The 24,945-nt window shown below is 39.3% G+C and overlaps 1 protein-coding gene across 1 annotated transcript; it reads right to left on the minus strand.

Moving 5' to 3' along the window:
* Positions 1–10,639: 10,639 nt before the first annotated feature.
* On the minus strand, positions 10,640–11,129 carry LOC119825593 (60S ribosomal protein L27). Its single transcript, XM_038346568.2, has one exon. The coding sequence runs from the start codon at positions 11,092–11,094 to the stop codon at positions 10,684–10,686; it is 411 nt and encodes a 136-aa protein (XP_038202496.1). The 5' UTR covers positions 11,095–11,129; the 3' UTR covers positions 10,640–10,683.
* Positions 11,130–24,945: the final 13,816 nt, after the last annotated feature.

The raw sequence follows: 24,945 nt of genomic DNA on the forward strand, positions 1-24,945 counted from the left end.
GAGGTTGAGCATGACCTTAAGTGTCTTTTGGCCATTTGAAATTCTTCTGTTGAGAATTCTCTGTTCAGATCAGTACCCCATTTTTTAATACTCAGTAACAAAGCAAACTTCCACAGATACAAAAAAAATATTAGTAACCACCTGTGTCTTATCGGATCACCATGGAATAAAGCTACAATTTAACAATAATTCTACCCCCAGAAAGCCTACAAACTCTTGGAAGCTGAACAGTCAACTATTGAACCACCCCTGGGTCAGGGAAGAAATAAAGAAAGAAATTAAAATCTTCCTTGAATACAACGAAAATAAAGACACAACATACACAAACCTATGCAATACTATGAAAGCAGTGCTAAGAGGAAAGTTCATAGTTCTAAGTGCCCACATTAAAAAAACGGAGAAAGCTCACATTAGAGACTTAACAGCACAGCTGAAAGTTCTAGAAAAAAAAAGAAGCAGACTCACCCAGGAGGAGTAGAAGATTAGAAATAATCTAACTGAGGGCTGAAATCAATGAAATAGAAACACGGAAAACAATTCAAAGAATCAATGAAACAAAGAGCTGGTTCTTTGAGAAAGTCAACCACACTGACAAACCTTTATCCAAACTAATCAAAAGGCTGAGAGAGAACATGCAAATTAACAAGAGCAGAAATGAAAAGGGGGACATAACAACAGACACTGAGGAAATTCAGAGAATCATTAGGTCTTACTACAAAAGTTTATATGCCACAAAGTTGGAAAATGTAAAAGAAATGGACTTGTTTTTAGATAAGTACCATTTACCAAAATTAAATCAAGATAGGTGAACAAGTTATAAGTTGTAAGGAAATAGAAGCTATCATGAAACCTCCCAACCAAAAAAGCCCAGGACCTGATGGTTTTAATGCAGAATTTTATCAGAACTTCCAAGAAGAGCTGATACCTATACTCCTTAATGTGTTTCACATAATAGAAACAGAAGAGTCATTGCCAAACTCTTTTTACGAAGCTACAGTCACCCTGATCCAAAACCACACAAAGACCCAACCAAGAAAGAATTACAGGCCAATCTCACTCATGAACATTGACGCAAAAATTCTCAATAAATTTCTGGCAAACAGAATCCAAGAAGACATTAAAAAATTATCCATTACGATCAAGTAGGCTTCATCCCAGAAATGTAATCCATCATATAAATAAACTGAAAGAAAAAGACCATATGACCATCTCATTAGATGTGGAAAATGCATTTGACAAAATTCAACACCCCTTTATGATAAAGGTTTTGGAGAGTTTAGTGAAACAAGGATCATACCTAAATATAATAAAAGCAATATATAGCAAGCCAACAGCTAATGTCAAATTAAATGGAGAGAAACTCAAAGTTATTCCACTAAAATCAGGAACAAGATAAGACTGTCCACTCTCACCATATCTCTTCAACATAGTTCTTGAAATTCTAGCAATAGCAATAAGACAACATAAGGGAATCAAGGGGATTCGATTTGGAAAGGAAGAAGTCAAACTTTCGTTATTTGCAGATGATATGATAGTGTACATTAGTGACCCCCAAACCTCTACCAAAGAACTACTACAGCTGATAAATAACTTCAGTGAAGTGGCAGGTTACAAGATCAACTCAAAAAAATCAGTAGCCCTCCTATATACAAAGGACAGAGAAGCAGAGAGGGAATTCAGAGAAACTTCACCTTTTATGATAGCCACAAATAGCATAAAGTATCTTGGGAAAATGAAAGACGTATTTGACAAGAACTTTAAGGCATTGAAGAAAGAAATTGAAGAGGACACCAGAAAATGGAAAGACCTCCCATGCTCTTGGATGGGTAGGATCAACATAGTAAAATTGGCAATTCTACCAAAGGCAATTTATAAATTCAATGCAATCCCCATTAAAATCCCAACAAAATTCTTCACAGACCTTGAGAGAACAATAATCAACTTTATATGGAAAAACAAAAAACCTAGGTTAACCAAAACAATCTTATATAACAAAGGAACTTCTGGAGGCATTACCATCCCTGACTTCAAGCTCTATTACAGAGCTACAGTAATGAAAACAGCTTGGTACTGGCATAAAAACAGAGAAGTCGACCAATGGAATCAAATACAAGACCCGGATCTTAACCCACAAACCTATGAACACCTGATTTTTGACAAAGGAGCTAAAAGTATACAATGGAAGAAACAGGGCATCTTCAACAAATGGTGCTGGCATAACTGGATGTCAACCTGTAGAAGAATGAAAGTAGATCCATGTCTATCACCATGCACAAAACTCAAGTCTAGATGGATTAAAGATCTCAATTTCAATCTGAACACACTGATCCTGATAGAAGAGAAAGTAGGAAATAGTCTTACTAACTCTTATAATTTAAATTAACCATTTCTATTAATCTACATGCTGCCACATGGCTTTTACCTCTCCTCCTGTATATCCTGCTTTCTCTGCGTCCTGCTGACTACTGCGCCTCTCTTCTTCCTAGACTGCTCTGGAAGTTACACTTATACCCCCTACCTAGTTTTTGGCTTTTTAACATTTTATTAAACCATCACAGTGACATATCTTTACATACTATAATCGAATATTTTGGAACATACATCTAATTAAGATAATAAGATTACAGAGAAAAATTTCATGCTTTTTTTCTCAAAATGAAAATGAGAGACCTTCAGAGTCATTTATGGGAGAATTTATTTCTAATATTTTCTTCTTTTTTTCTGGAAGAGGGATTCTCTGTATAATAACCATGGCAGTACTGGAACTTACTCTAATATTAGGCTGACATTGAACTCACAGATATCACACTACCTCTGACTCCCAAGTGCTGGTACTAAAGGTGTGTGTCATTACAACTGGCAAGAATTTTTTTCTCATTTTTTTATTAAAGATTTCCATCTCCTCCCCTCCTCTTCCCCCTTCCCTCCCATCCCTTCCACCCATACCCTTACTCCACCCCTCTCCAAAGACAAAGAGCCATCAGGGTTCCCATCACTATGTTAAGTCCAAGATCCTCCCAGCTCCCCCTAAGTCCAGGAAGGTGAGCAACCAAACTGACAAGGCTCACAGTGCGCCCATCCATGCTGTAGAGTTCATGTTCATTGCCATTGTCCTTGGTTTCTCAGTCCTTCTCCACCGTCAGCCACATTCAGAGAGTCCGGTTTGGTCCCCTGTTCCATCAGTCCCATTCCGACTGGACTTGGTGGTCTCCCGTTAGATCTGTCCCACCGTCTCAATGGATAAAAGCACTCCTCGCGGTCCTGGCTTCCTTGCTCATGATCTCCCTCCTTTTGCTCCTCATCAGGACCTTGAGAGCTCAGTCCGGTGCTCCTATGTGGGGCTCTGTCATTTTCTCCATCCAATGCCAGGTGAAGGTTCTATGGTGATATGCAAGATATTCATGAGTATGGCAATAGGATCTGGACATTTCTGGCACCCTCTCCTCAGCTGCCCAAGGAACTAGCTGGGGTCGTCTTCCTGGACACCTGGGAACCCCTCTAGAGTCAAGTCTCTGCCAACCCTAGAATGGCTCCCTTAACTAAATATATAATTCCTTGTTCCTATATCCACCCTTCCTATATACCAACCATCCTATTCCCACAAGCTCTTCCCATCTTCCACTTCACACTTTTCTCTCCCCATCCCCCCACCCCCCATCCCACCCCACCCCCAAGTTCCCATTTTTTGTCTGGCAATCTTGTCTACTTCCAATATCCAGGAGGATAACTATATGTTTTTCTTTGGGTTCACCTTCTTATATAGCTTCTCTAGGGTTTTTTACGAATTATAGGCTCGATGTCCTTTATTTATGGCTAGAAACCATTTATGAGTGAGTACATCCCATGTTCATCTTTTTGGGCCTGGGTTACCTCACTCAGGATGGTGTTTTCTATTTCCATCCATTTGCATGCAAAATTCAAGATGTCATTGTTTTTTACTGCCGAGTAGGACTCTAATATGTATATATTCCACACTTTCTTCATCCATTCTTCCACTGAAGGGCATCTAGGTTGTTTCCAGGTTCTGGCTATTACAAATAATGCTGCTATCAACATAGTTGAACAAATGCTTTTGTAATATGATTGGGCATCTCTTGGGTAAATTCCCAACAGTGGGATTGCTTGGTCCTGGGGTAGGTTGATCCTGAATTCCTGAGAAACTGCCACACTGCTTTCCAAAGTGGTTGCACAAGTGTGCATTCCCACCAGCAATGGATGAGTGTACCCCTTACTCCACATCCTCTCCAGGAAAGCCTATCATTGGTGTTTTGGATTTTAGCCATTCTGACAGGTGTAAGATGGTATCTCAGCATTGTTTTGATTTGCATTTCCCTGATTGCTAAGGAGGTTGAGCATGACCTTAAGTATCTTTTGGCCATTCGAACTTCTTCTGTTGAGAATTCTCTGTTCAGTTCAGTGCCCCATTTTTTAATTGGGTTAATTAGCATTTTAAAGTCTAGTCTCTTGAGTTCCTTATATATTTTGGAGATCAGGCCTTTGTCTGTTGCGGTGTTGGTGAAGATCTTTTCCCAGTCAGTAGGCTGCCTTTGTGTCTTAGTGACAGTGTCCTTTGCTTTACAGAAGCTGCTCAACTTCAGGAGGTCCCATTTATTCAATTTTGCCCTTAATGTCTGTGCTGCTGGGGCTATACGTAGGAAGCGGTCTCCTGTGCCCAAATGTTGTAGAGTACTTCCCACTTTCTCCTCTAACAGGATCAGTGTGTTCAGATTGATATTGAGGTCTTTAATCCATTTGGACTTAAGTTTTGTGCATGGTGATAGACATGGATCTACTTTCATTCTTCTACAGGTTGACATCCAGTTATGCCAGCACCATTTGTTGAAGATGCTTTCCTTCTTCCATTGTGTGCTTTTAGCTCCTTTATCTAAAATCAGGTGTTCGTAGGTTTGTGTGTTAAGATCTGGGTCTTCTATTCGATTCCATTGGTCGACTTCTCTATTTTTATGCCAATACCAAGCTGTTTTCAATACTGTAGCTCTGTAATAGAGTTTGAAGTCAGGGATGGTAATGCCTCCAGAAGTTCCTTTATTGTATAAGATTGTTTTGGCTATCCTGGGTTTCTTGTTCTTCCATATAAAGTTGATTATTGTCCTCTCAAGATCTGTGAAGAATTTTGATGGGATCTTTAAGGGGATTGCATTAAATCTATAGATTGCCTTTGGTAGTATTGCCATTTTTACTATGTTGATCCTCCCAATCCAAGAGCAAGGGAGATCTTTCCATTTTCTATTATTTTCTTCAATTTCTTTCTTCAAAGACTTAAAATATTTGTCAAATAAGTCCTTCACTTCCTTGGTAAGAGTTACCCCAAGATATTTTATGCTATTGTGGCTATCGTGAAAGGTGATACTTCTCTGATTTCCCTCTCTGCTTCCTTATCCTTTGTATATAGGAGGGCAACTGATTTTTTGGAGTGGATCTTGTATCCTGCCACGATACTAAAGGAGTTTATCAGCTGTAGGAGTTCTTTGGTGGAGTTTTTTGGGTCGCTTATGTACACTATCATATCATCAGCAAATAACGAAAGTTTAACTTCTTCCTTTCCAATTCGACATCCCTTGATCCCCTTGTTTTGTCTTATTGTTATTACTAGAACTTCAATCACTATATTGAAGAGATAAGGAGAGAGTGGACAACCTTGTCGCATTCCTGATTTTAGTGGGATGGCCTTGAGTTTCTCTCCATTTAATTTGATGTTAGCTGTCGGCTTGGTGTAAATAGCCTTTATTATATTTAGGAATGACCCCTGTATCTCTAATCTCTCCAAGACCTTTATCATAAAGGGGTTTTGAATTTTGTCAAATGCTTATTCAGCATCTAATGAGATGATCATATGGTTTTTATCCTTCAGTTTATTTATATGATGGATTACATTGATAGATTTTCGTATGTTGAACCAGCCCTTCATCTCTGGAATGAAGCCTACTTGATCATAGTGATAATTTTTCTAATGTGTTCTTGGATTCGGTTTGCCAGTATTTTATTGAGAATTTTTTGCATCGATGTTCATGAGTGAGATTGGCCTGTAATTCTCTTTCTTGGTTGAGTCTTTGTGTGGTTTAGGTATCAGGGTAATTGTAGCTTCATATAAGGAATTTGGCAATGACTCTCGTGTTTCTATATTATGAAATACCTTAAGGAGTATAGGTATTAGGTCTTCTTGGAAGTTCTGGTAGAATTCTGCATTGAACCCATCAGGTCCTGGGCTCTTATTGGTAGGGAGGCTTCTGATAACAGTTTCTAATTCTTCGTGACTAACAGGATGATTTAGAGCATTTACCTGGTCCTGGTTTAACTTTGGTATATGGTACTTATCTAAAAAAGTGTCTATTTCTTTTACATTTTCCAATTTTGTGGCATACAGGATTTTGTAGTAAGATCTAATGATTTTCTGAATTTCCTCTGTGTCTGTGGTTATGTCCCCTTTTTCATTTCTGATCTTATTAATTTGTGTGTTCTCTCTCTGCCATTTGATTAGTTTGGCTAGGGGTTTGTCAATCTTGTTGATTTTCTCCAAGAACCAGCTTTTTGTTTCATTGATTCTTTGTATTGTTTTCTGTGTTTCTATTTTGTTGATTTCTGCCCTCAGTTTGATAATTTCCAGTCTTCTACTCCTCCTAGGTGAGTCTGCTTCTTTCTTTTCTAAAGCTTTCAGGTGTGCTGTTAAGTCACCAATGAGTGCTTTCTCTGTTTTTTTTAAATGGGCACTTAGTGCTATGAACTTTCCTCTTAGCACTGCTTTCATAGTGTCCCATAAGTTTGAGTATGTTGTGTCTTTATTTTCATTAAATTCAACAAAGACTTTAATTTCTTTCTTTATTTCTTCCTTGACCCAGGTGTGGTTCAGTAGTTGACTGTTCAGTTTCCATGAGTTTTTAGGCTTTCTGGGGGTAGCATTGTTGTTGAATTCTAATTTAATCCATGGTGATTGGATAAGATGCAGGTGGTTACTATTATGTTTTTGTAACTGTGGAAGTTTGCTTTGTTACCGAGTATGTGGTCAATTTTCGAAAAGGTTCCATGAGCCGCAGAGAAGAAGGTATATTCTTTCCTGTTTGGGTAGAACGTTCTATAGATGTCTGTTAAGTCCGTTTGGTTCCTTACCTCTATTAAGTCTCTTAATTCTCTGTTAGGTTTCTGTCCAATTGACCTGTCCATTGGTGAAAGAGGAGTGTTGAAGTCTCCCACTATCAGTGTGTTTGGTTTGATGGCTGCCTTGAGTTCTAGTAATGTTTCTTTTATATAAGTGGGTGCTTTTGTATTAGGGGCATAGATATTCAGGATTGAGACTTTATTCTGATAGATTTTTTCCTGTAATGAGTATAAAGTGTCCCTTTCCATCTCTTCTGATTGATTTTAGTTTGAAGTCAACTTTGTTAGAAATTAGTATGGCCACACCCGCTTGTTTCTTAGGTCCATTTGCTTAATAAACCTTTTCCCAACCCTTTACTCTGAGTAGATGTCTGTCTTTGTGGTTGAGGTGTGTTTCTTGTAAACAACAGAATGTTGGATCCTGTTTTCGTATCCAATCTCTTAGCCTGTGCCTTTTTATAGGTGAATTGAGTCCATTGATATTAAGTGATATTAATGACCATTGGTTGGTAACTCCGGTTGTCATTTTTTATCTGGTAGTAGAGATTGTGTGTTTCCTTTCTTTGAGATGTGCTGGTGAAGGGTCACTAGATGTCTGAGTTATTTTGGGCAATGCTGGACTCCTTTGTTTGTGAATTTCCTCTATTACTTTCTGTAAGGCTGGATTTGTGGCTATGTATTGTTTAAATTTGTTTTTATCCTGGAATATTTTGTTTTCTCCATTTATAGTGAATGAAAGCTTGGCTGGGTATAGTAATCTGCATCCATGGTCTCTTAATTTCTGCAAAACATCTATCCAGGACCTTCTGGCTTTCATGGTTTCCATAGAGAAGTCAGGTGTTAGTCTGATAGGTTTTCCTTTATATGTTGCTTGACCTTTTCCCTTTGCAGCTCTTAATATTCTTTCTTTATTCTGTATGTTTTGTGTTTTGAGTATAATATGGCGAGGGGATGTTTTTTTTTTTGATCCAGTCTATTTGGTGTTCTGTAAGCTTCTTGAACCTTAATAGGAATATCTTTCTTTAGGTTTGGGAAGTTTTCTTCTATAATTTTATTAAATATATTTTCTGGGCCATTGAGCTGTAATTCTTCTCCTTCTTCTATGCCTATTATTCTTAGGTTTGGTCTTTTTATTGTGTCCCAGATTTCCTGAATGTTTTGTGATGAGAATTTGTTGGATTTGCTGTTTTCTTTGATCAGTGCGTTTATTTTTTCTATGGTATCTTCAGAATCTGAGATTCTTTCTTCTATCTCTTGTATTCTGTTGGTTATGCTTGTTTCTGTAGTCTCTGTTCGTTTGCATAGATTTTCCATATCCGGCTGGCCCTCGGGTTGTGTTTTCTTCCTTGCCTCCATTTCAGTTTTCAAGTCTTGCACTGTTTCCATTATCTGTTTGATTGTTTTTTCTTGGTTTCCTAGGATATCGTTTACGGATTTACTCAATTCTTCAAACTTTTTGTTATTCTTCTCGTCCATTTCCTTAAGGGAGTTTTTCACCTCCTGTTTAAGGGACTCTATTACTTTCACAAAGTCAATTTTTTCTACTTCTTCTTGATTAGTGTGTTCAAGTCCTCCTGTTATAAGTTCGTTGGGTTCTGGTGCTTTCATGTTGTTTTTCAAATTGTTGGAGGAATTTTTGCATTGGCACCTGCCCATTTCTTCCTCTGAGTAATCCCCTTTGGGTCTTCTTTTAGAAGTTCAATTCCCCTCAATGAATTCAATTCACTCACCCCAATGAATGATGGATCCTCTGGCAGACTGTCAGGTCTCCTTGCAGGCCAAGCAGCTCGCTGACAAAGGGCCTGCCTTGCTTTAGGCAGGCTAATGAAGGAGGGGACCTCCCACCGGCCTGGGTGCACTCAATTCCAGGTCCCCAGTGCCCAAACAGGCTGAGCTGTGGGATTTTGTGGCCCCAAAGACGGGAGGATGAGGTGGGGTAGGGGGTTCTGGGTGCAAGCTGGGAAGGGACAGGAAGAGAGAGGCAGTATCCGGGGAGAATAACCCTTGCAGGACGAGCAGGAAGTGTGCGGGTGGGGAGAGGGGAGAGTTGGGGAATGTCGGTGGTCCCTCTCGGGGCTGCTGCCAGCGGTTCAGGCACTCACTCCTCACTCACCCCAATGAATGATGGATCCTCTGGCCGACTGAACTGGCAAGAATTTTATATCTTTTCTTCTTCTTCTTCTTCTTCTTCTTCTTCTTCTTCTTCTTCTTCTTCTTCTTCTTCTTCTTCTTCTTCTTCTTCTTCTTCTTCTTATTCTTCTTCTTATTATTATTATTTATTATTATTAAAAATTTCCGCCTCCTCCCCACCTCCTGTTTCCCTTCCCCTCCTTTAACTCCCCTCCCCCTCCCTTTCCAGTCCAAGGAGCAGTCAGGGTTCCCTGCCCTGTGGGAAGTCCAAGGTACAACCCCCTCCATCCAGGTCCAGGAAGGTGCGCATCAAAACAGACTAGGCTCCGCCAAAACCAGTACATGCGGTAGGATCAAAACCCAGTGCCACATCTTTAATCCCAGCACTTGGGAGGAAGAGGCAGGCAGATCTCTGAGTTCGAGGCCAGCCTGGTCTACATGAGCTAGTTCCAGGACAGGCTCTAGAAACTACAGGGAAACCCTGTCTCAAAAAACCAAAAAACAACAAAAAAAAATAAAAAAAACCCCAGTGCCATTATTCTTGGCTTCTCAGTCAGCCATCATTGTCTGCCACGAAGAATTTTATATCTAATATTACCAAATACTTTATTCTATTTTGCTCATCTCTAACTGACATTTGTTTTGATTCAATACCTTAACTGTATTGGATTACATAGCAATAACACAGATGCATGTCTGATTACTTATTTATGTAATTTAGCTAAATTCTAAGGAGTTATTACAGAATGGTCATTGAGTTTGATTTGTAACCTTTTGAACTACTTCATACTGATGTCCATAGTGGCCACTCTGCACTGCATCCCCTTAAAAATGATGTAGCATCATTAACTCATCTCTCCATCACCACATTTTCTGCATGGTTGGTATTGCACTAGGTTGTAACAGAATCTTACAATGGTAATTATTTCAGTTTCTTGGTAACTATTCATTGAACTTGTTTTATATTTTGGTTGAATAATATTTTTCTCAACTTAAATATTTTTGTCTAGTACTTTTGCATATTTACTGAATTACGTATATTCTTGACATTTTCAGTCTTTATGTATTCTGGATGGTAATGCCATGTCAAGTGAATTGAGAGCAGGTATTCTCCCCATTATGGGGACTGTCTCTTTAATTCCACTATGTCTACTACACATGCACTTCCTGATCGTATCATCCCATGCAACAGCTATTAAAATGACTTCCTGAGCTCTGTTACTCTTTCAGGATGTCATTAACTACACATGAGCATTGAACAGGGATCCATAAAGCACCGAAGTTATGTCAAACCTACAGTTTCAACAATGAACCCTTTCAAAGTAATTGTTGGATTTGTTTTGCCTAGACTGAGAGATGAGTTTTAATGTAGTTTTTTATAGAGACATCCTTTTTTTTGTTTTGTTTTTTAAACTTTTAATGATGCAAACAAAAATATATCTAAAAGCGAAGCTTCTGGAAAAACCATTTGTTCTTCCCTGTCTTGTATCGTTCCTCAAATTTGACCTTGGCTTCCCGCCTTGCCTTGCGTTTCAGGGCTGGGTCCCTAAAGACATCCTTGTTGACAACAGTTTTGTCCAGGGGGATGTCCACAGAGTACCTTGTGGGCATCAGGTGGTTGTAGTTATAAACCTTCACAAAGGACTTGATCTTGGATCTCTTGGCAACTTTCTTCTTGCCCATAGCAGCTGTCACTTTTCGGGGATAGCGGTCAATTCCAGCCACCAAGGCATGGCTGTAAGGGCGGTCTGAGGTGCCATCATCAATGTTCTTCACGATGACGGCTTTGCGTCCGGAGTAGCGTCCAGCCAGGACGAGCACCACTTTCCCGGGTTTCATGAACTTGCCCATTTCGACAGCGAGCCTCCGGTTCCCAGCAGAAAGGAAAGGAGGCCGAGACATCCTTTTTGTTGTTTAGAATGTAAGTCGTGTCACTTGCGCTGTCTTACTCCCCCCAGCCTGAAGATCACGCCATTGATCTGGTTTGTCGAATAGAGTACACAACACACACCTCTGTATTCTTCCAGAATATCAAGGAAGAGCTTTGTTTTTTTCTCTATTGGTTATACTGTTGGCTGACAATTTTAAGGCATTCACTAAATACTTAATGTGTATTTGAAATGCAAATTTGTTTCCATGTTTAACAGATACTATTCCATAGTTTTCTTATGGTTTGTTGTATCTTTATCTAATGTTGCTAACATGTTATGTTTGGCTTCATGGAAAAGTGTGATGGTCTTTATCACTTTTTTATTTCATAAAAGACTAGAAGAATTGGTGTTATATTTTCTATTTATTTATTTATTTATTTAATTTATTTATTTATTTATTTATTTATTTTTCCGATCCTCCTTTCTCCCGGGTTGCCCAGGAGATTTCATCTAATTCCCCTTCCCAGAGCAATACATGTATCTCTCTTAGGGTCTTCCTTGTTACCTAGCTTCTGTGGAGCTGTGGATTATAGTCTGGTTATCCTTTGCTTTACGTCTAATATCTACTTATGAGTGAGTACACACCATGTTTGTTTTTCTGAGTCTTGGTTGCGTCACTCAGGATGCTTTTTTTCTAGTTCTATCCATTTTCCTGAAATTTCCATGATGTCATTGTTTTTTTACAGCTGACTAATATTCCATTGTATAAATGAACCACATTTTCTTTATCCATTCATCTGGTGAGAGACATCTAGGTTGTTTCCAGGTTTTGGTTATTAGAAATAATGCTGCTATGAACATTGTTGAGGAAGTGTCTTTGTGGAAGGATTGAGTATCCTTTGGGTATATGCCCAGGAGTGGTATCCATGGGTCTTGAGGTATATTGAAAACCAATTTTCTAAGAAACCATAATACTGATTTCCAAAGTGGTTATATAAATTTTCAGTCCCACCAGCAATGAAGGAGTGTCCCCATGAATCTACATGCTCTCCAACATAAGATCCTCAGTTTTTTTGACCTTGACAATTCTGACAGGTGTAAGACAATATCTCAGAGTGGTCTTGATTTGCATTTACCTGATGACTAAGGATGTTGTATATTTCCTTAGATGTCTTTTGGCCATTTGAGTTTCTTTTGCTGAGAATTCTCTTTAGCTTTTTATCCCATTTTAGCTGAATTATTTTGTATTTTGATGTTTAGTTTCTTGAGTTTCTTATATATTTCAGAGATCAGTGTTCTGTCATATGTGGGCTTGGTGAAGATATTTTTCCACTCTGTAGGCTTTCATTTTGTCTTATTTACTATGTCCTTTGTCTTACAGAACCTTTTCAGTTTCAGGAGGTCACATTTATTGATTATTGTTCTCATTGTCTGTACTACTGGTTTTATATTTAGGAAGTGGTCTCCTGTGTCAATGTATTCAACATTACTCACTTTCTCTTCTATTATGTTCAATGTCACTGGATCTATGTTGAGGTCCTTGATCCATCTGGACTTGAGTTTTGTGCTTGGGGATGGATGTGACCTATTTGCCGTCTTCTGCATGTTGACATCCAGTTGTGCCAGCACCATTTGTTGAAGACACATTTCTTTCTCCATTGTACCATATTGAGTCCTTTGTCAAAACTCAGGTGTTCATAGGTGTGTAGATTAATATCAAGGTCTCAAATTTGATTCCATTGATCCACATGTCTGATTTTATGCCAATACATAGCTGTTTTTATTACTATTGTTATATAGTAGAGTTTGAAGTCAAGGATAGTGATGCCTCCAGAAGTTCCTTTATTGTACAGGACAGTTTTAGCTATTCTGGGTTTTTGTGCTTTTCCATATGAAATTGAGTATTTTTTTCAAAGTTTGTGAAGATTTGTGTTGGGATTTTGATGATGATTGCAGTGAAATGGTAGATTGCTTTTGCTAAGATTGCTATTTTTATTTTGTTGATCCTACCTATTTGAGAGCATGGAAGACCTCTCCATTTTCTGATATCTTCTTCAATTTATTTTCTAGAGATTTAAAGTTCTTGTACAGATTTTTCACTTGCTTGGTCAGAGTTACCACAAGATACTTTATATTTGTCGCTATTGTAAATGGTGATGTTTCACTTGGTTCTTTATCAGGCAGTTTATCATTTTATATAGGAGGGTTACAGATATTTTTAGAGTTAATTTTATGTCCTGGTACATTACTGAAGGTGTTTATCAGCTGTAGGGATTTTCAGGTAGAGTTTTTGGACTCATTTATGTATATTATCTTATCATCTGCAAATAGTGAAATTTTGACTTCTTCCTTCTCAATTTGTATTCCTTTGATCTCCTTTTGTTGTCTTATTGATCTAACTAGAACATTGAGTACTATGTTGAATAGATATGGAGACAGTGGACAGTCATATCTTTTTTTCTGATTTTAGTGGAATTTCTGAGTTTCTCTCCATTTAATTAGATGTTGACTGTCAGCTTGCTGTATATTGCTTTCAGTATGTTTAGATGTGTTCCTTGTATCCCTTTATCAAGACCTTTATCATGTAGGGGTGTTGTATTTTGTCAAAAACTTTTTTAGCATCTAATGAGATGATCATAGGTTTGTTTTTGCTTTCTGTTTGTTTATATGGTGGATTACATTGACATATTTCCATATACTAAACCAACCCTGCATCCCTGGGTTGAAGCCTACCTGGTCATGATGGGCAATTTATTTGTTTTTGGCAATGTAAATTTTTACTGACGGCTTCTATTTCCTTAAGGGCCATAGGTTTATTTAAAGTGCTTCTCTTGGTCCACTCTGTGCAGTTGTAGTTGTGTCTCTGGGAGCCACTGAGGTCATGGGGAATGGGTGCGTTTGGGGTCAGAGTGGGACGTGTAGATTTCAGCGCTTGATGATGGGGTGCTGGGGCAGCCTGCCTTCAGAAGGCTTGGCAACTGACCAGGTAGTGTGACTGAGGCAGGTGCGGGAGGGGCATGGGGATTTTCCCAGGGGCCTAGGGCCTAGAGACTGAACTGTCCAGCCAGGATGTTGGTCAGTCACTTCTTGGTCCTTTCTGCGCATTTGCAATCTGTGTCTCAGGGAATGGCTGAGGTTCTGAGGGATTGTGTGTTTGGGGACAGAGTGGGATCTGATGGGCACATGCTGGGGCAGCTTGCCTGCAGGAGGCTTGCCCTTGCTGCTGAAGTGGATTGCAGAAGGGCCTGAGAGGCTGGTCACTCACCTTTGGGTCTGCTCTGTGCAGTCACTGTCTGGTATTAAATGTTTCATACTTATCATTAGTGGAACCTTGTCTTGTCTCCCATTATTTAGATGCTGTCTGTTTCTTCAATCACTTAAAAATTGGTTTGGTACAGCACAGAGCCATAATTTATTCAAATCTTTGACATAGTTATAAGTATCTGTAGTTATTACTGCACACTGATAGGAAGACTTCCTCTTCTGTGACTGAGGGCAATGGCAAAGGTCTGTTTGCTAAACCACAGATATTTAAGGTAACATGATGGCCATGCTACAACCATTTACCCAAAATATAGTATCAGTTTCTTTGCTAGAATTAACAAACATCTCAACTAACGATAACTTTCCTGATTTATGCTCACTCTGTTTACTGAAACAAAATCTGTCTATTACACATAGGATTTGTCATAAAATGATTCATAACTGGAATGACATGTTATTTCAGTAATGATCAAGATTCACAGTCAAGCAGGTTTGGTGGTGATGATTGTTCTAAGTTGTTATCACAAAATTTTTAACCACATGAATCCAGTCTTGCACTGAAGAGTTCTGTATTCCTTTCCAAACTTGATTATTTCATGTCATATACCCTACAAAAGAAGGAAATCCCTGTGTCCTATATAAGTGTTACAACTTAAAGGTCCTTGTGGTGATTTGAACAGGAATTCGAATAGTATATTCATTTGAATAGGAATGATACCCATAGACTCAGGTGTGAAGGCTGGTGCATAGGGAGTGGAACTGTTAGGAGGTGTGGCCTTATTGGAGTAGCTGTGGTCTTGTTGTAGAAAATGTGTCATCGTGGAGGTGGGCTTTGAGGTCTCATATATACTCAAGCTCTGCCCAGTGTGACAGTCCCAGCTGCCTGTCAATCAAGGTGTAGAACTCTCAGCTCCTTCTCTGTCATTTTGTCTGCCTGAGCACTGCCGTGTTTCACAAGATAATGAAAATAGACAAAAACATCTGAATTGTAAACCGGCCCCAGTTAAATGCTTTATTTTATAAAGTTGCTGTGATCATAGTGTCTCTTCACAGCAGTAGAAACAGTAACTAAGACAAGTATATAGAGTCAGTAGCTCCTACCAAAAAATTTTTACCAGTTACTATGAGTTTTGTTTAATAAAATTGTGTCTTCCTGGGAGTCTTCTGATATGAATACACAGTGGCTTCTTTTAAACTTTTTGATGGTCATTTTTTGTTAGTTTTAACAAAAGCATTTTGAAAATAATTATTGCACAAAATGTTTGGAATTGAATAAGGAAAACATTTCTATTATACTTTTATTGAAAGTAATTTTTTCCACATAATATATCACGATTATGGTTTTCTCTCCCTCTACTCCTCCCAATTCCTATTCTCTTTCCCTCCCATACATATGTACTTTTTTCTGTCTCTCATTGGAATACAAAATCTTAAAAGATAATGTAGTTATAATATAATATATTATTTCAAAAGATAATAAGATAACACAAAAATTAACACATGTTCCACCTACCCCCATCATTACCTGCCACATTAGCAGCCACTGGTGCCACAGTTCCCACCTATACCTGGAGGAAGAGGCGAGTCTCTGAACTACCAGCTACTGTACAGCTCTGCTCTCTCAGTCCTAGCCGCCAGGGGCACATCCTGTGCCCCACCCCCAACTACCACATCCCTAGCAGCCAGGAAGCAGCATCTTCCCACCCACCCTCATCATTCCCCGCCTCATCAGCTACCACTGGACCACAGGTCTGGTGTACAGCTGGAGGAAGAGCAACCACCAGAGCCACAGGCTCCAACTTCAAAGACTGGAGAAATAGAGGGGTACACGACAGTGTAGTAATATATTCAAAAGCATAAAGAACAATACAGAAACATCATAAACTAATGGTGCTATGTCAGTAAGACCTGAACATTCCAACACAGATGAGACAGAAGACAATGGACCTGATATAAGTTTATGGAGATAATAGAGGCCCTATAAAGAGAAAATGAAAATTCCCTTAAAGAAATGGAAGAGGAAAAGACAAATGAAAAATTGGAAGAAACCAATAAATCCCTAAAAAAAGAAAGAAAACAAAAAAAAAATACCATTCAAACAAGTGAATGAAAGAGTTCAATGTAGTATGGAGCTGCGGGCCGGCTTCCCACCGCCTGGCTCTCGGCTGCCGGCTAGCTTACCCAAAATAATTACACGGAAACTGTATTCTTTTAAACACTGCCTGGCCAATTAGTTTCAGCCTCTTACTCACATCTTGACTAACCCATATCTAATAATCTAAGTAACACCATGAGATGTGTCTTAGCAGGAAAGATTCAGCACGTCTGTCCTGGTGGCTGGCTTCATGGCGACTCTCTCCCTGAGGAGAGGCATGGTAGTCTGACTAACTTAGGAGAGGCGTGGCATCTGACTGAGCCATCTACCTCACTTCCTTCTTCCTGTTCTGTCTACTCCACCCACCTAAGGGCTGGCCAAGGCAGTTTGTTTATTAGTCAATGAGAATCCTCCATCATTTCCCCTTTTTCTGTTTAAACAAAAAAGGCTTTAAATTTAACATAGTAAAATTACATATAACAAAACAGTTATCAAGCAAGAATTACAGTTACTGCTGGGCGGCGGTGGCGCATGCCTTTAATCCCAGCACTTGGGAGGCAGAGGCAGGCGGATCTCTGTGAGTTCGAGACCAGCCTGGTCTACAAGAGCTAGCTCCAGGATAGGCTCCAAAGCTACAAAGAAATCCTGTCTTGAAAAACCAAAAAAAAAAAGAATTACAGTTACAATATTTATATCTACTTTATCTTTTATCATAACAAAGGAAAACTATAACTATCTATCTATTCTTCTTCAGCTCCATCAAAGACTCCAGAAGGACACACAAAAAAAGAAATAAGTAAAAAAGAAATATGCAATTTCCAAACTCTAGAAATGATAGAGACATCTCACTGCCTGGACAGTCACCCAAAGTTCTTTTGTATTGTTGGGGCATCTATCTTCGGCCTATAGGCCCACAGTATCCAGCAGACTTTTCTATGAAGCAGTAAATTTCAAAGACAATTCAGTCGCTATCTGCTGTGTCCTGCAGAATGTCTCGCAGACTCTTTCATGAATTAGGAACCCAGAGAGATCATCTCACCTATAGGTAAGTTCAGCAGTCCTCTCTGTGAGGGTTCTCTGTGTCCAGTTTATGTAATAATCCAGGCAAGAGCAGTTTCTTGCCCAAATGGCTATCAAACTCCATAAGAAGCCTCTTCAATGCCCATCTTCCTCTTGAAGTAGATTGGTGCTGCCAGGAGCTGACGTGTCTCATTGTCATGAAAACATCTTCTTGAAGTAGATTGGTGCTGCCAGGAGCAGACGTGTCTCATTGTCATGAAAAGTCCTAAGTTATTAAAACATTTAAGTGGAATATTCTGTAGTCTTTGAAAGATATTAGGAATGCCTATCTAACTGAAATATATCTCTATATATCTAGAAAATCTAACTAACATGACTACAAGCTTTACTATTATTGATGACTATCCATTAACAACCTATATACATTACATTTTTAAATGAACTACAGAATCACAGTACCCTAATCAGTATCAGAAATATACATATATATATAACAAAATTGACCTTAAATTTATATCAATAGAGTAAAATTTATACCAATGTAAATTATTCATATCTATATCATTTCCCCCTTTCAATGTAAAAGAACATTTATAAACAATATTTGGGAAAATGGGTGCAGTTATTTCTCTCCAAACTGCTTCCTGCTGAATGGGGGCGCTGTAATTTAGGTCTTTCATGGTATAACCTGTCTGCCAGGTTCATCTCAGTCGGCAGTTGAGCGAAGTAATTTTCTGAAGGTGTTCACAGCTGCAATCTTTCAGGATGGCGTGGAATAGAAACATATTGGGATAGAAATAATCCATAGGGTCTCATTTTCTATAAAAGCAAAAGAAGAATCTCTTTTCCAAAGTATCATATCCTTAGATCCAAATTCTGAAGTCAAGGTATTTTCAAAATATCTATCTTGAATTAGTTCAGCAGCATTTGTAAACAAATATCTTTTAGCAGCTGTTGTTCCTTCCTCAGCATTCAAACAATTCAAAGAGAGCATAATAGCATACAGTATAAAGATTCTCTGTGTATTTTCCATCTTTGTGCAGCTTTATTTTAACCTCTATTTCTTTTATTTTTACTTTTACTTTTTGAGACAGGTTCTCTGTATATCATTGTCCTCAAATAACTCTTTAGACCAGGCTGTCCTTGAACTCACAGAGATCTGTCTGTCTCTGCCTCCAAGGCATTGGGATTAAAGGCCTGTGCTACCACACCTTGAAGTCACAGAGGTCAATCTACCTCTGCCTCCCAAGTGTTGGGATTAAAGGTGTGTACTACCACATCCAACTCCTTTCTTTCTTCCTTTTTTACCCTAACAACTTTAACCTTTAGCATGCATATATTTTTAACACACTGGAAACCATTTAGAGGTTTTCTTTGTCTTTGAATTTTTCTTTTACTGTATATCTCTCTTTTTGTCACCACATGAGTCTTTAATTTACCAAACATTATCAGTAGGACTAAAGCCGTGACTTTGGCGGCTGGATACAGCTCATTCCTTAGCTTTCCAGCCTCTGGCAGAGGTAAAGGTTGTAGCCAATTTTATTACCACAACTCTATGGCTTTTCATGGTCCCTGCCAGCAAGCAAGCTGCAACAGTGTCAAACAACAATCAAAAGCTCCATAGTCAGGACCGCCTACTTGAAAGAGTCAGAGTTAGCCCTGGCAGGATGGCCTAGAAAGCTGGCATTTTAAAACAGCGCAACTTTTTTCCTGCTACAGCTGAAAACAGAAAAGCATGCGGTCGGCTTTCATCAATACTGTTTAAGTGTTTTGTGGCAGGACCTCTTAAAGAGCTGCAGAGTTTTGCAGCTAAAGCTGAGTCAGGAAGCCTCTCTTAGATGAGAGTGCTTGCTAGCCTCTAGCAAGCAGAGCAGACCCGAGAAATTGCTGCTATCAAGAAAACATGTTTTACTCTATTCTTTCCCAAGCTTTCTCAAGCTTTCTGTGGATTCAGTTATCCACATGGGCGCCATTCTGTAGTGTGGAGCAGCGGGCTGTGTTCCCACTGCCCGGCTCCCCCACGGCTAGCTTTACACATGAAATAACAACACACTAATTGTATTTTTTTAAATACTGCCTGGTTCATTGGTTTCAGCCTCTTATTCACATCTTGATTAACCCATATCTAATAATCTGTGTAGCACCACGAAGTGGTGCCTTACCAGGAAGATTCTAGTGTACATCCATCTTGCGCTGGGGCTTCATTACATCTGTCTCACTGAGGAGAGGCAGGGCGGTCTGGCTCAGAGAGCAGAGGCATGGCAATTTATTAACTTCCCTTCCCAGCATTCTGTTCTGTCTACTCTGCCCACCTAAGGGCTGGCCAATCAAATGGGCCTGGCAGTTTCTTTATTAGCCAATGAGAGTCCTCCATCAGTTCAAGACTTGCAAATTGAAATACAAGTAATAAAGAAAACAAACTGAGAGAATTCTGGAAATGGAAAATCTGGATAAATAGACAGAAACTACAGATGCAAACATATCAAACAGAACTTAAGAGATTGGAGGAAAAATCTTAGGTGGTGAAGATATGACAGAGGAAATAGATTCTGTTAAGTTGGGAGCGTCACTCTAGTTCCTGGCATCCATCCCAGCCCCCTGGCCTGGGAGTTGCATTGGTCTGGACTCCAAATCCCTGCATGCCAATGTATAAGTATCTTGATCAGAGGTAGAAATGTACATTGCAATATGATAAATATATCCTAAAATTGTATCAATATACAAAAACATTTTAAGCAGAAGTAGAAGCATGCATGCATACAATATGGCAAATTAACTTTGTCTAGGTATACAAATATGTTGGATGAAAACAGGAACATATTCAATATAAGAAGTTTGTATCAATATACAAGAATCTATACCTATGTAAAGTACCTATAAATAATAGCTCACCAGTATTCACTCTATTACTCACTATTATTGTTAGTGTGAGTAAGCTCAACTAATGTATTATCCCATCCAATTTTCCCAATTTTAAAAGCGATCCCTGAGCATACAAAATTTACCCCCAACCACCAACCCTATACCAATTATAATCAACCCCTAAATGATGTTCCTAACCCTGAGGACAAACTTTGTTGGGAGAGGGGACATCGTCTTCTAGAATTACTTTCAACTGTCATGGGGGTGATGTTCTTTCTATTGGATCCTGTGGTTAAGTTCCAAGATTACTACCTGGTATAATTGCAAATAGTCTCTGAGTACTTAGTAGGGCTTTTCTGAGGTTCATATTTGGAGTTCTGGCCAGAAGGTTGTAAAAAAGTTCACCATTTCAGGTAACCCAGTTGGAACCATCTTGAGCAGCTGGTACCCAAACTAGGTCTTATAGTAGTGCTATCAGCATATGACATCGTATCAACCAGGTGGAGTTGTTGTGGTGCCCCAACTTCTTCCTGGAGACTTCAAAGACTACTGCAGGAAAATTCATTGTTCATTGTAGAAAACTTAAACATTATTTATACAGAAATATATATTCAATGAAAGGTATGATAGACACAAAAATGGATATGAAGAAAAGTAAAATTTTTTTCTAAATTCTTTTCTTCTTTCTGTCCCATACCAGACGGCTCTTGACATGAGATAGAAACAACATGCTTGGATATAGAGAAGGACACAGCTGTTGTTTAACTCCAAAACAAGCTCTATATATTCAAAAATATATATATGTATATGTTTTTATCACCTATCCTTACAAGTCATATTACTTTTTCTTTTTTATTATTATTAAAAATTTCCATCTCCTCCCTTCCTCCTCCCCCTTCCCTCCCCTCCCCTCCACCCATACCCCCAATCCCTCCCTCTCAAGGCCAAAGAGCCATCAGGGTTCCCCACACTATGTTAAGTCCAAGGTCCTCCCAACTCCCCCCAGGTCCAGAAAGGTGAGCAACCAAACTAACAAGGCTCACACAGAGCCCATCCTTGTCGCAGAGACCAAGCCCATCGCCATTGTCCCTGGCCTCTTGGTCAGCCTCCACCGTCAGCCACCCTCAAAGAGTCTGGTTTGGTCAGATGTTCCATCAGTCCCATTCCAACTGGACTTGGCGATCTCCCGTTAGCTCTGTCCCGCTGTCTCAGTGGGTGAATGCACCCCTCATGGCTCTGACTTTCTTTCTCATGTTCTCTCTCCTTATGCTCCTCATCAGGACCTTGGGAGCTCAGTCCGGTGCTCCAATGTGGGGCTCTGTCTATATCTCCATCCATCGCCAGGTGAAGGTTCTATGATGATATGCAAGATATTCATGAGTATGGCTTTAGGATCTGGCCTTCTCTGGCTCCCTCTCCTCAGCTGCCCAAGGATCTAGCTGGGGGCATCTCCCAGGACACCTGGGAACCCCTCTAGAGTCAAGTCTCTTGACAACCCTAAGATGGCTCCCTTAATTAAGACATATGCTTCCCTGCTCACACATCCACCCTTCCTGTATCCCAAGCATCCCATTCCCCCAAGCTCTCCCCTTCCTCCCGTTCACACTTTTATCTCCCCATCTTCCCTTGCCCCAATCTTACCCCACCCCAAAATTCCCAATTTATGCCCAGCAATATTATCTACTTCCAATATCTAGGAGGATAACTGTTTTTTCTTTGGGTTCATCTTCTTATTGTCTTCTCAAGGATCATGAATTATAGGCTCGATGTCTGTTAATTGTGGCTAGAAACCAATTATGAGTGAGTAAATCCCATGTTCATCTTTTTGGGTCTGGGTTACCTCACTCAGAATAGTGTTTTCTATTTCCATCCATTTGCCTGCAAAATTCAAGATGTCATTGTTTTTTATCACTGAGTAGTATTCTAATATGTATATATTCCACAGTTTCTTCATCCATTCTTCCACGGAAGGGCATCTAGGTTGTTTCCAGGTTCTGGCTATTACAAATAATGCTGCTATGAACATAGTTGAACAAATGCTTTTGTAGTATGATTGGGCATCTCTTGGGTAAATTCCCAATAGTGGAATTACTGGGTCCTGGGGTAGGTTGATCCTGAATTTCCTGAGAAACCGCCACACTGCTTTCCAAAGTGGTTGCACAAGTGTGCATTCCCACCAGCAATGGATGAGTGTACCCCTTACCCCGCAACCTCTCCAGCAAAGGCTATCATTGGTGTTTTGGATTTTAGCCAATCTGACAGGTGTAAGATGGTATCTCAAAGTTGTTTTGATTTGCATTTCCCTGACCGCTAAGGAGGTTGAGCATGACCTTAAGTGTCTTTTGGCCATTTGAACTTCTTCTGTTGAGAATTCGCTGTTCAGTTCAGAGCCCCATTTTTTAAATGGGTTAATTAGCATTTTAAAGTCTAGTCTCTTGAGTTCCTTATATATTTTAGAGATCAGACCTTTGTCAGTTGCAGGGTTGGTGAAGATCTTTTCCCAGTCAGTAGGCTGCCTTTGTGTCTTAGTGACAGTGTCCTTTGCTTTACAGAAGCTGCTCAGCTTCAGGAGGTCCCATTTATTCAATGTTGCCCTTAATGTCTGTGCTGCTGGGCCTATACGTAGGAAGTGGTCTCCTGTGCCCAAATGTTGTAGAGTACTTCCCACTTTCTCCTCTAACAGGTTCAGTGTGTTCAGATTGATATTGAGGTCCTTAATCCATTTGGAGTAGAGTTTTGTGCATGGTGATAGACACGGATCTACTTTCATTCTTCTACAAGTTGACATCCAGTTATGCCAGCACCATTTGTTGAAGATGCCCTCTTTCTTCCATTGTGCACTTTTGGCTCTTTTATCAAAAATCAGGTGTTCATAGATTTGTGGGTTAAGATCCGGGTCTTTTATTCGATTCCATTGATCAACTTCTCTGTTTTTATGCCAATACCAAGCTGTTTTCAATACTGTAGCTCTGTAATAGAGTTTGAAGTCAGGGATGGTAATGCCTCCAGAAGTTCCTTTATTGTATAAGATTGTTTTGGCTATCCTGGGTTTCTTGTTTTTCCACATAAAGTTGATTATTGTCCTCTCAATCTCTGTGAAGAATTTTGATGGGACCTTGATGGGGATTGCATTGAATATATAGATTGCTTTTGGTAGAGTTGCCATTTTTACTATGTTGATCCTCCCAATCCAAGAGCAAGGGTGATCTTTCCATTTTCTAGTATTTTCTTCAATTTCTTTCTTCAAAGCCGTAAAATACTTGTCAAATAAGTCCTTCACTTCCTTGGTTAGAGTTACTCCAAGATATTTTATGCTATTGTGGGTATCGTGAAAGGTGATACTTCTCTGATTTCCCTCTCTGCTTCCTTATCCTTTGTGTATAGGAGGGCAACTGATTTTTTGGAGTTGATCTTGTATCCTGCCACGTTACTGAAGGAGTTTATCAGCTGTAAGAATTCTTTGGTGGAGTTTTGGCGGTCGCTCATGTACACCATCATATCATCTGCAAATAATGAAAGTTTAACTTCTTCCTTTCCAAATCGAATCCCCTTGATTCCCTTATGTTGTCTTATTGCTATTGCTAGGACTTCAAGCACTATATTGAAGAGATAAGGAGAGAGTGGACAGCCTTGTTGTGTTCCTGAATTTAGTGGGATAGCCTTGAGTTTCTCTCCGTTTAATTTGATGTTAGCTGTCGGCTTGCTGTAAATAGCTTTTATTATATTTAGGAATGACCCTTGTATCCCTAATCTCTCCAAGACCTTTATCATAAAAGGGTGCTGAATTTTGTCAAATGCTTTTTCAGCATCTAATGAGATGATCATATATTTTTTATCCTTCAGTTTATTTATATGATGGATTACATTGATAGTTTTTCGTATGTTGAACCATCCCTGCATCTCTGGGATGAAGCCTACTTGATCGTAGTGGATAATTTTTCTAATGTGTTCTTGGATTCGGTTTGCCAGTAATTTATTGAGAATTTTTGCGTCAATGTTCATGAGTGAGATTGGCCTGTAATTCTCTTTTTTGGTTGAGTCTTTGTATGGTTTAGGTATCAGGGTAACTGTAGCTTCATAAAAGGAATTTGGCAATGACTGTTCTGTTTCTATATTATGAAATACCTTAAGGAGTATAGGTATTAGGTCTTCTTGGAAGTTCTGGTAGAATTCTGCATTGAACCCATCAGGTCCTGGGCTCTTTTTGGTAGGGAGGTTTTTGATCACAGTTTCTAGTTCTTCGCGACTAACAGGACTATTTAGATCGTTTACCTGGTCCTGGTTTAACTTTGGTATATGGTACTTATCTAAAAAACTGTCCATTTCTTTTACATTTTCCAATTTTGTGGCATACAGGCTTTTGTAGTAAGATCTAATGATTCTCTGAATTTCCCCTGTGTCTGTGGTTATGTCCCTGTTTTCATTTCTGATCTTATTAATTTGTGTGTTCTCCCTGTGCCATTGGATTAGTTTGGCTAAGGGTTTGTCAATCTTGTTGATTTTCTCCAAGAACCAGCTTTCTGTTTCATTGATTCTTTGGATTGTTTTCTGTGTTTCTATTTTGTTGATTTCTGCCCTCAGTTTATTTCC

Source organism: Arvicola amphibius, chromosome 1 (genome assembly GCF_903992535.2).
Source record: "Arvicola amphibius chromosome 1, mArvAmp1.2, whole genome shotgun sequence".
In the NCBI taxonomy this organism is placed as follows: domain Eukaryota; kingdom Metazoa; phylum Chordata; class Mammalia; order Rodentia; family Cricetidae; genus Arvicola; species Arvicola amphibius.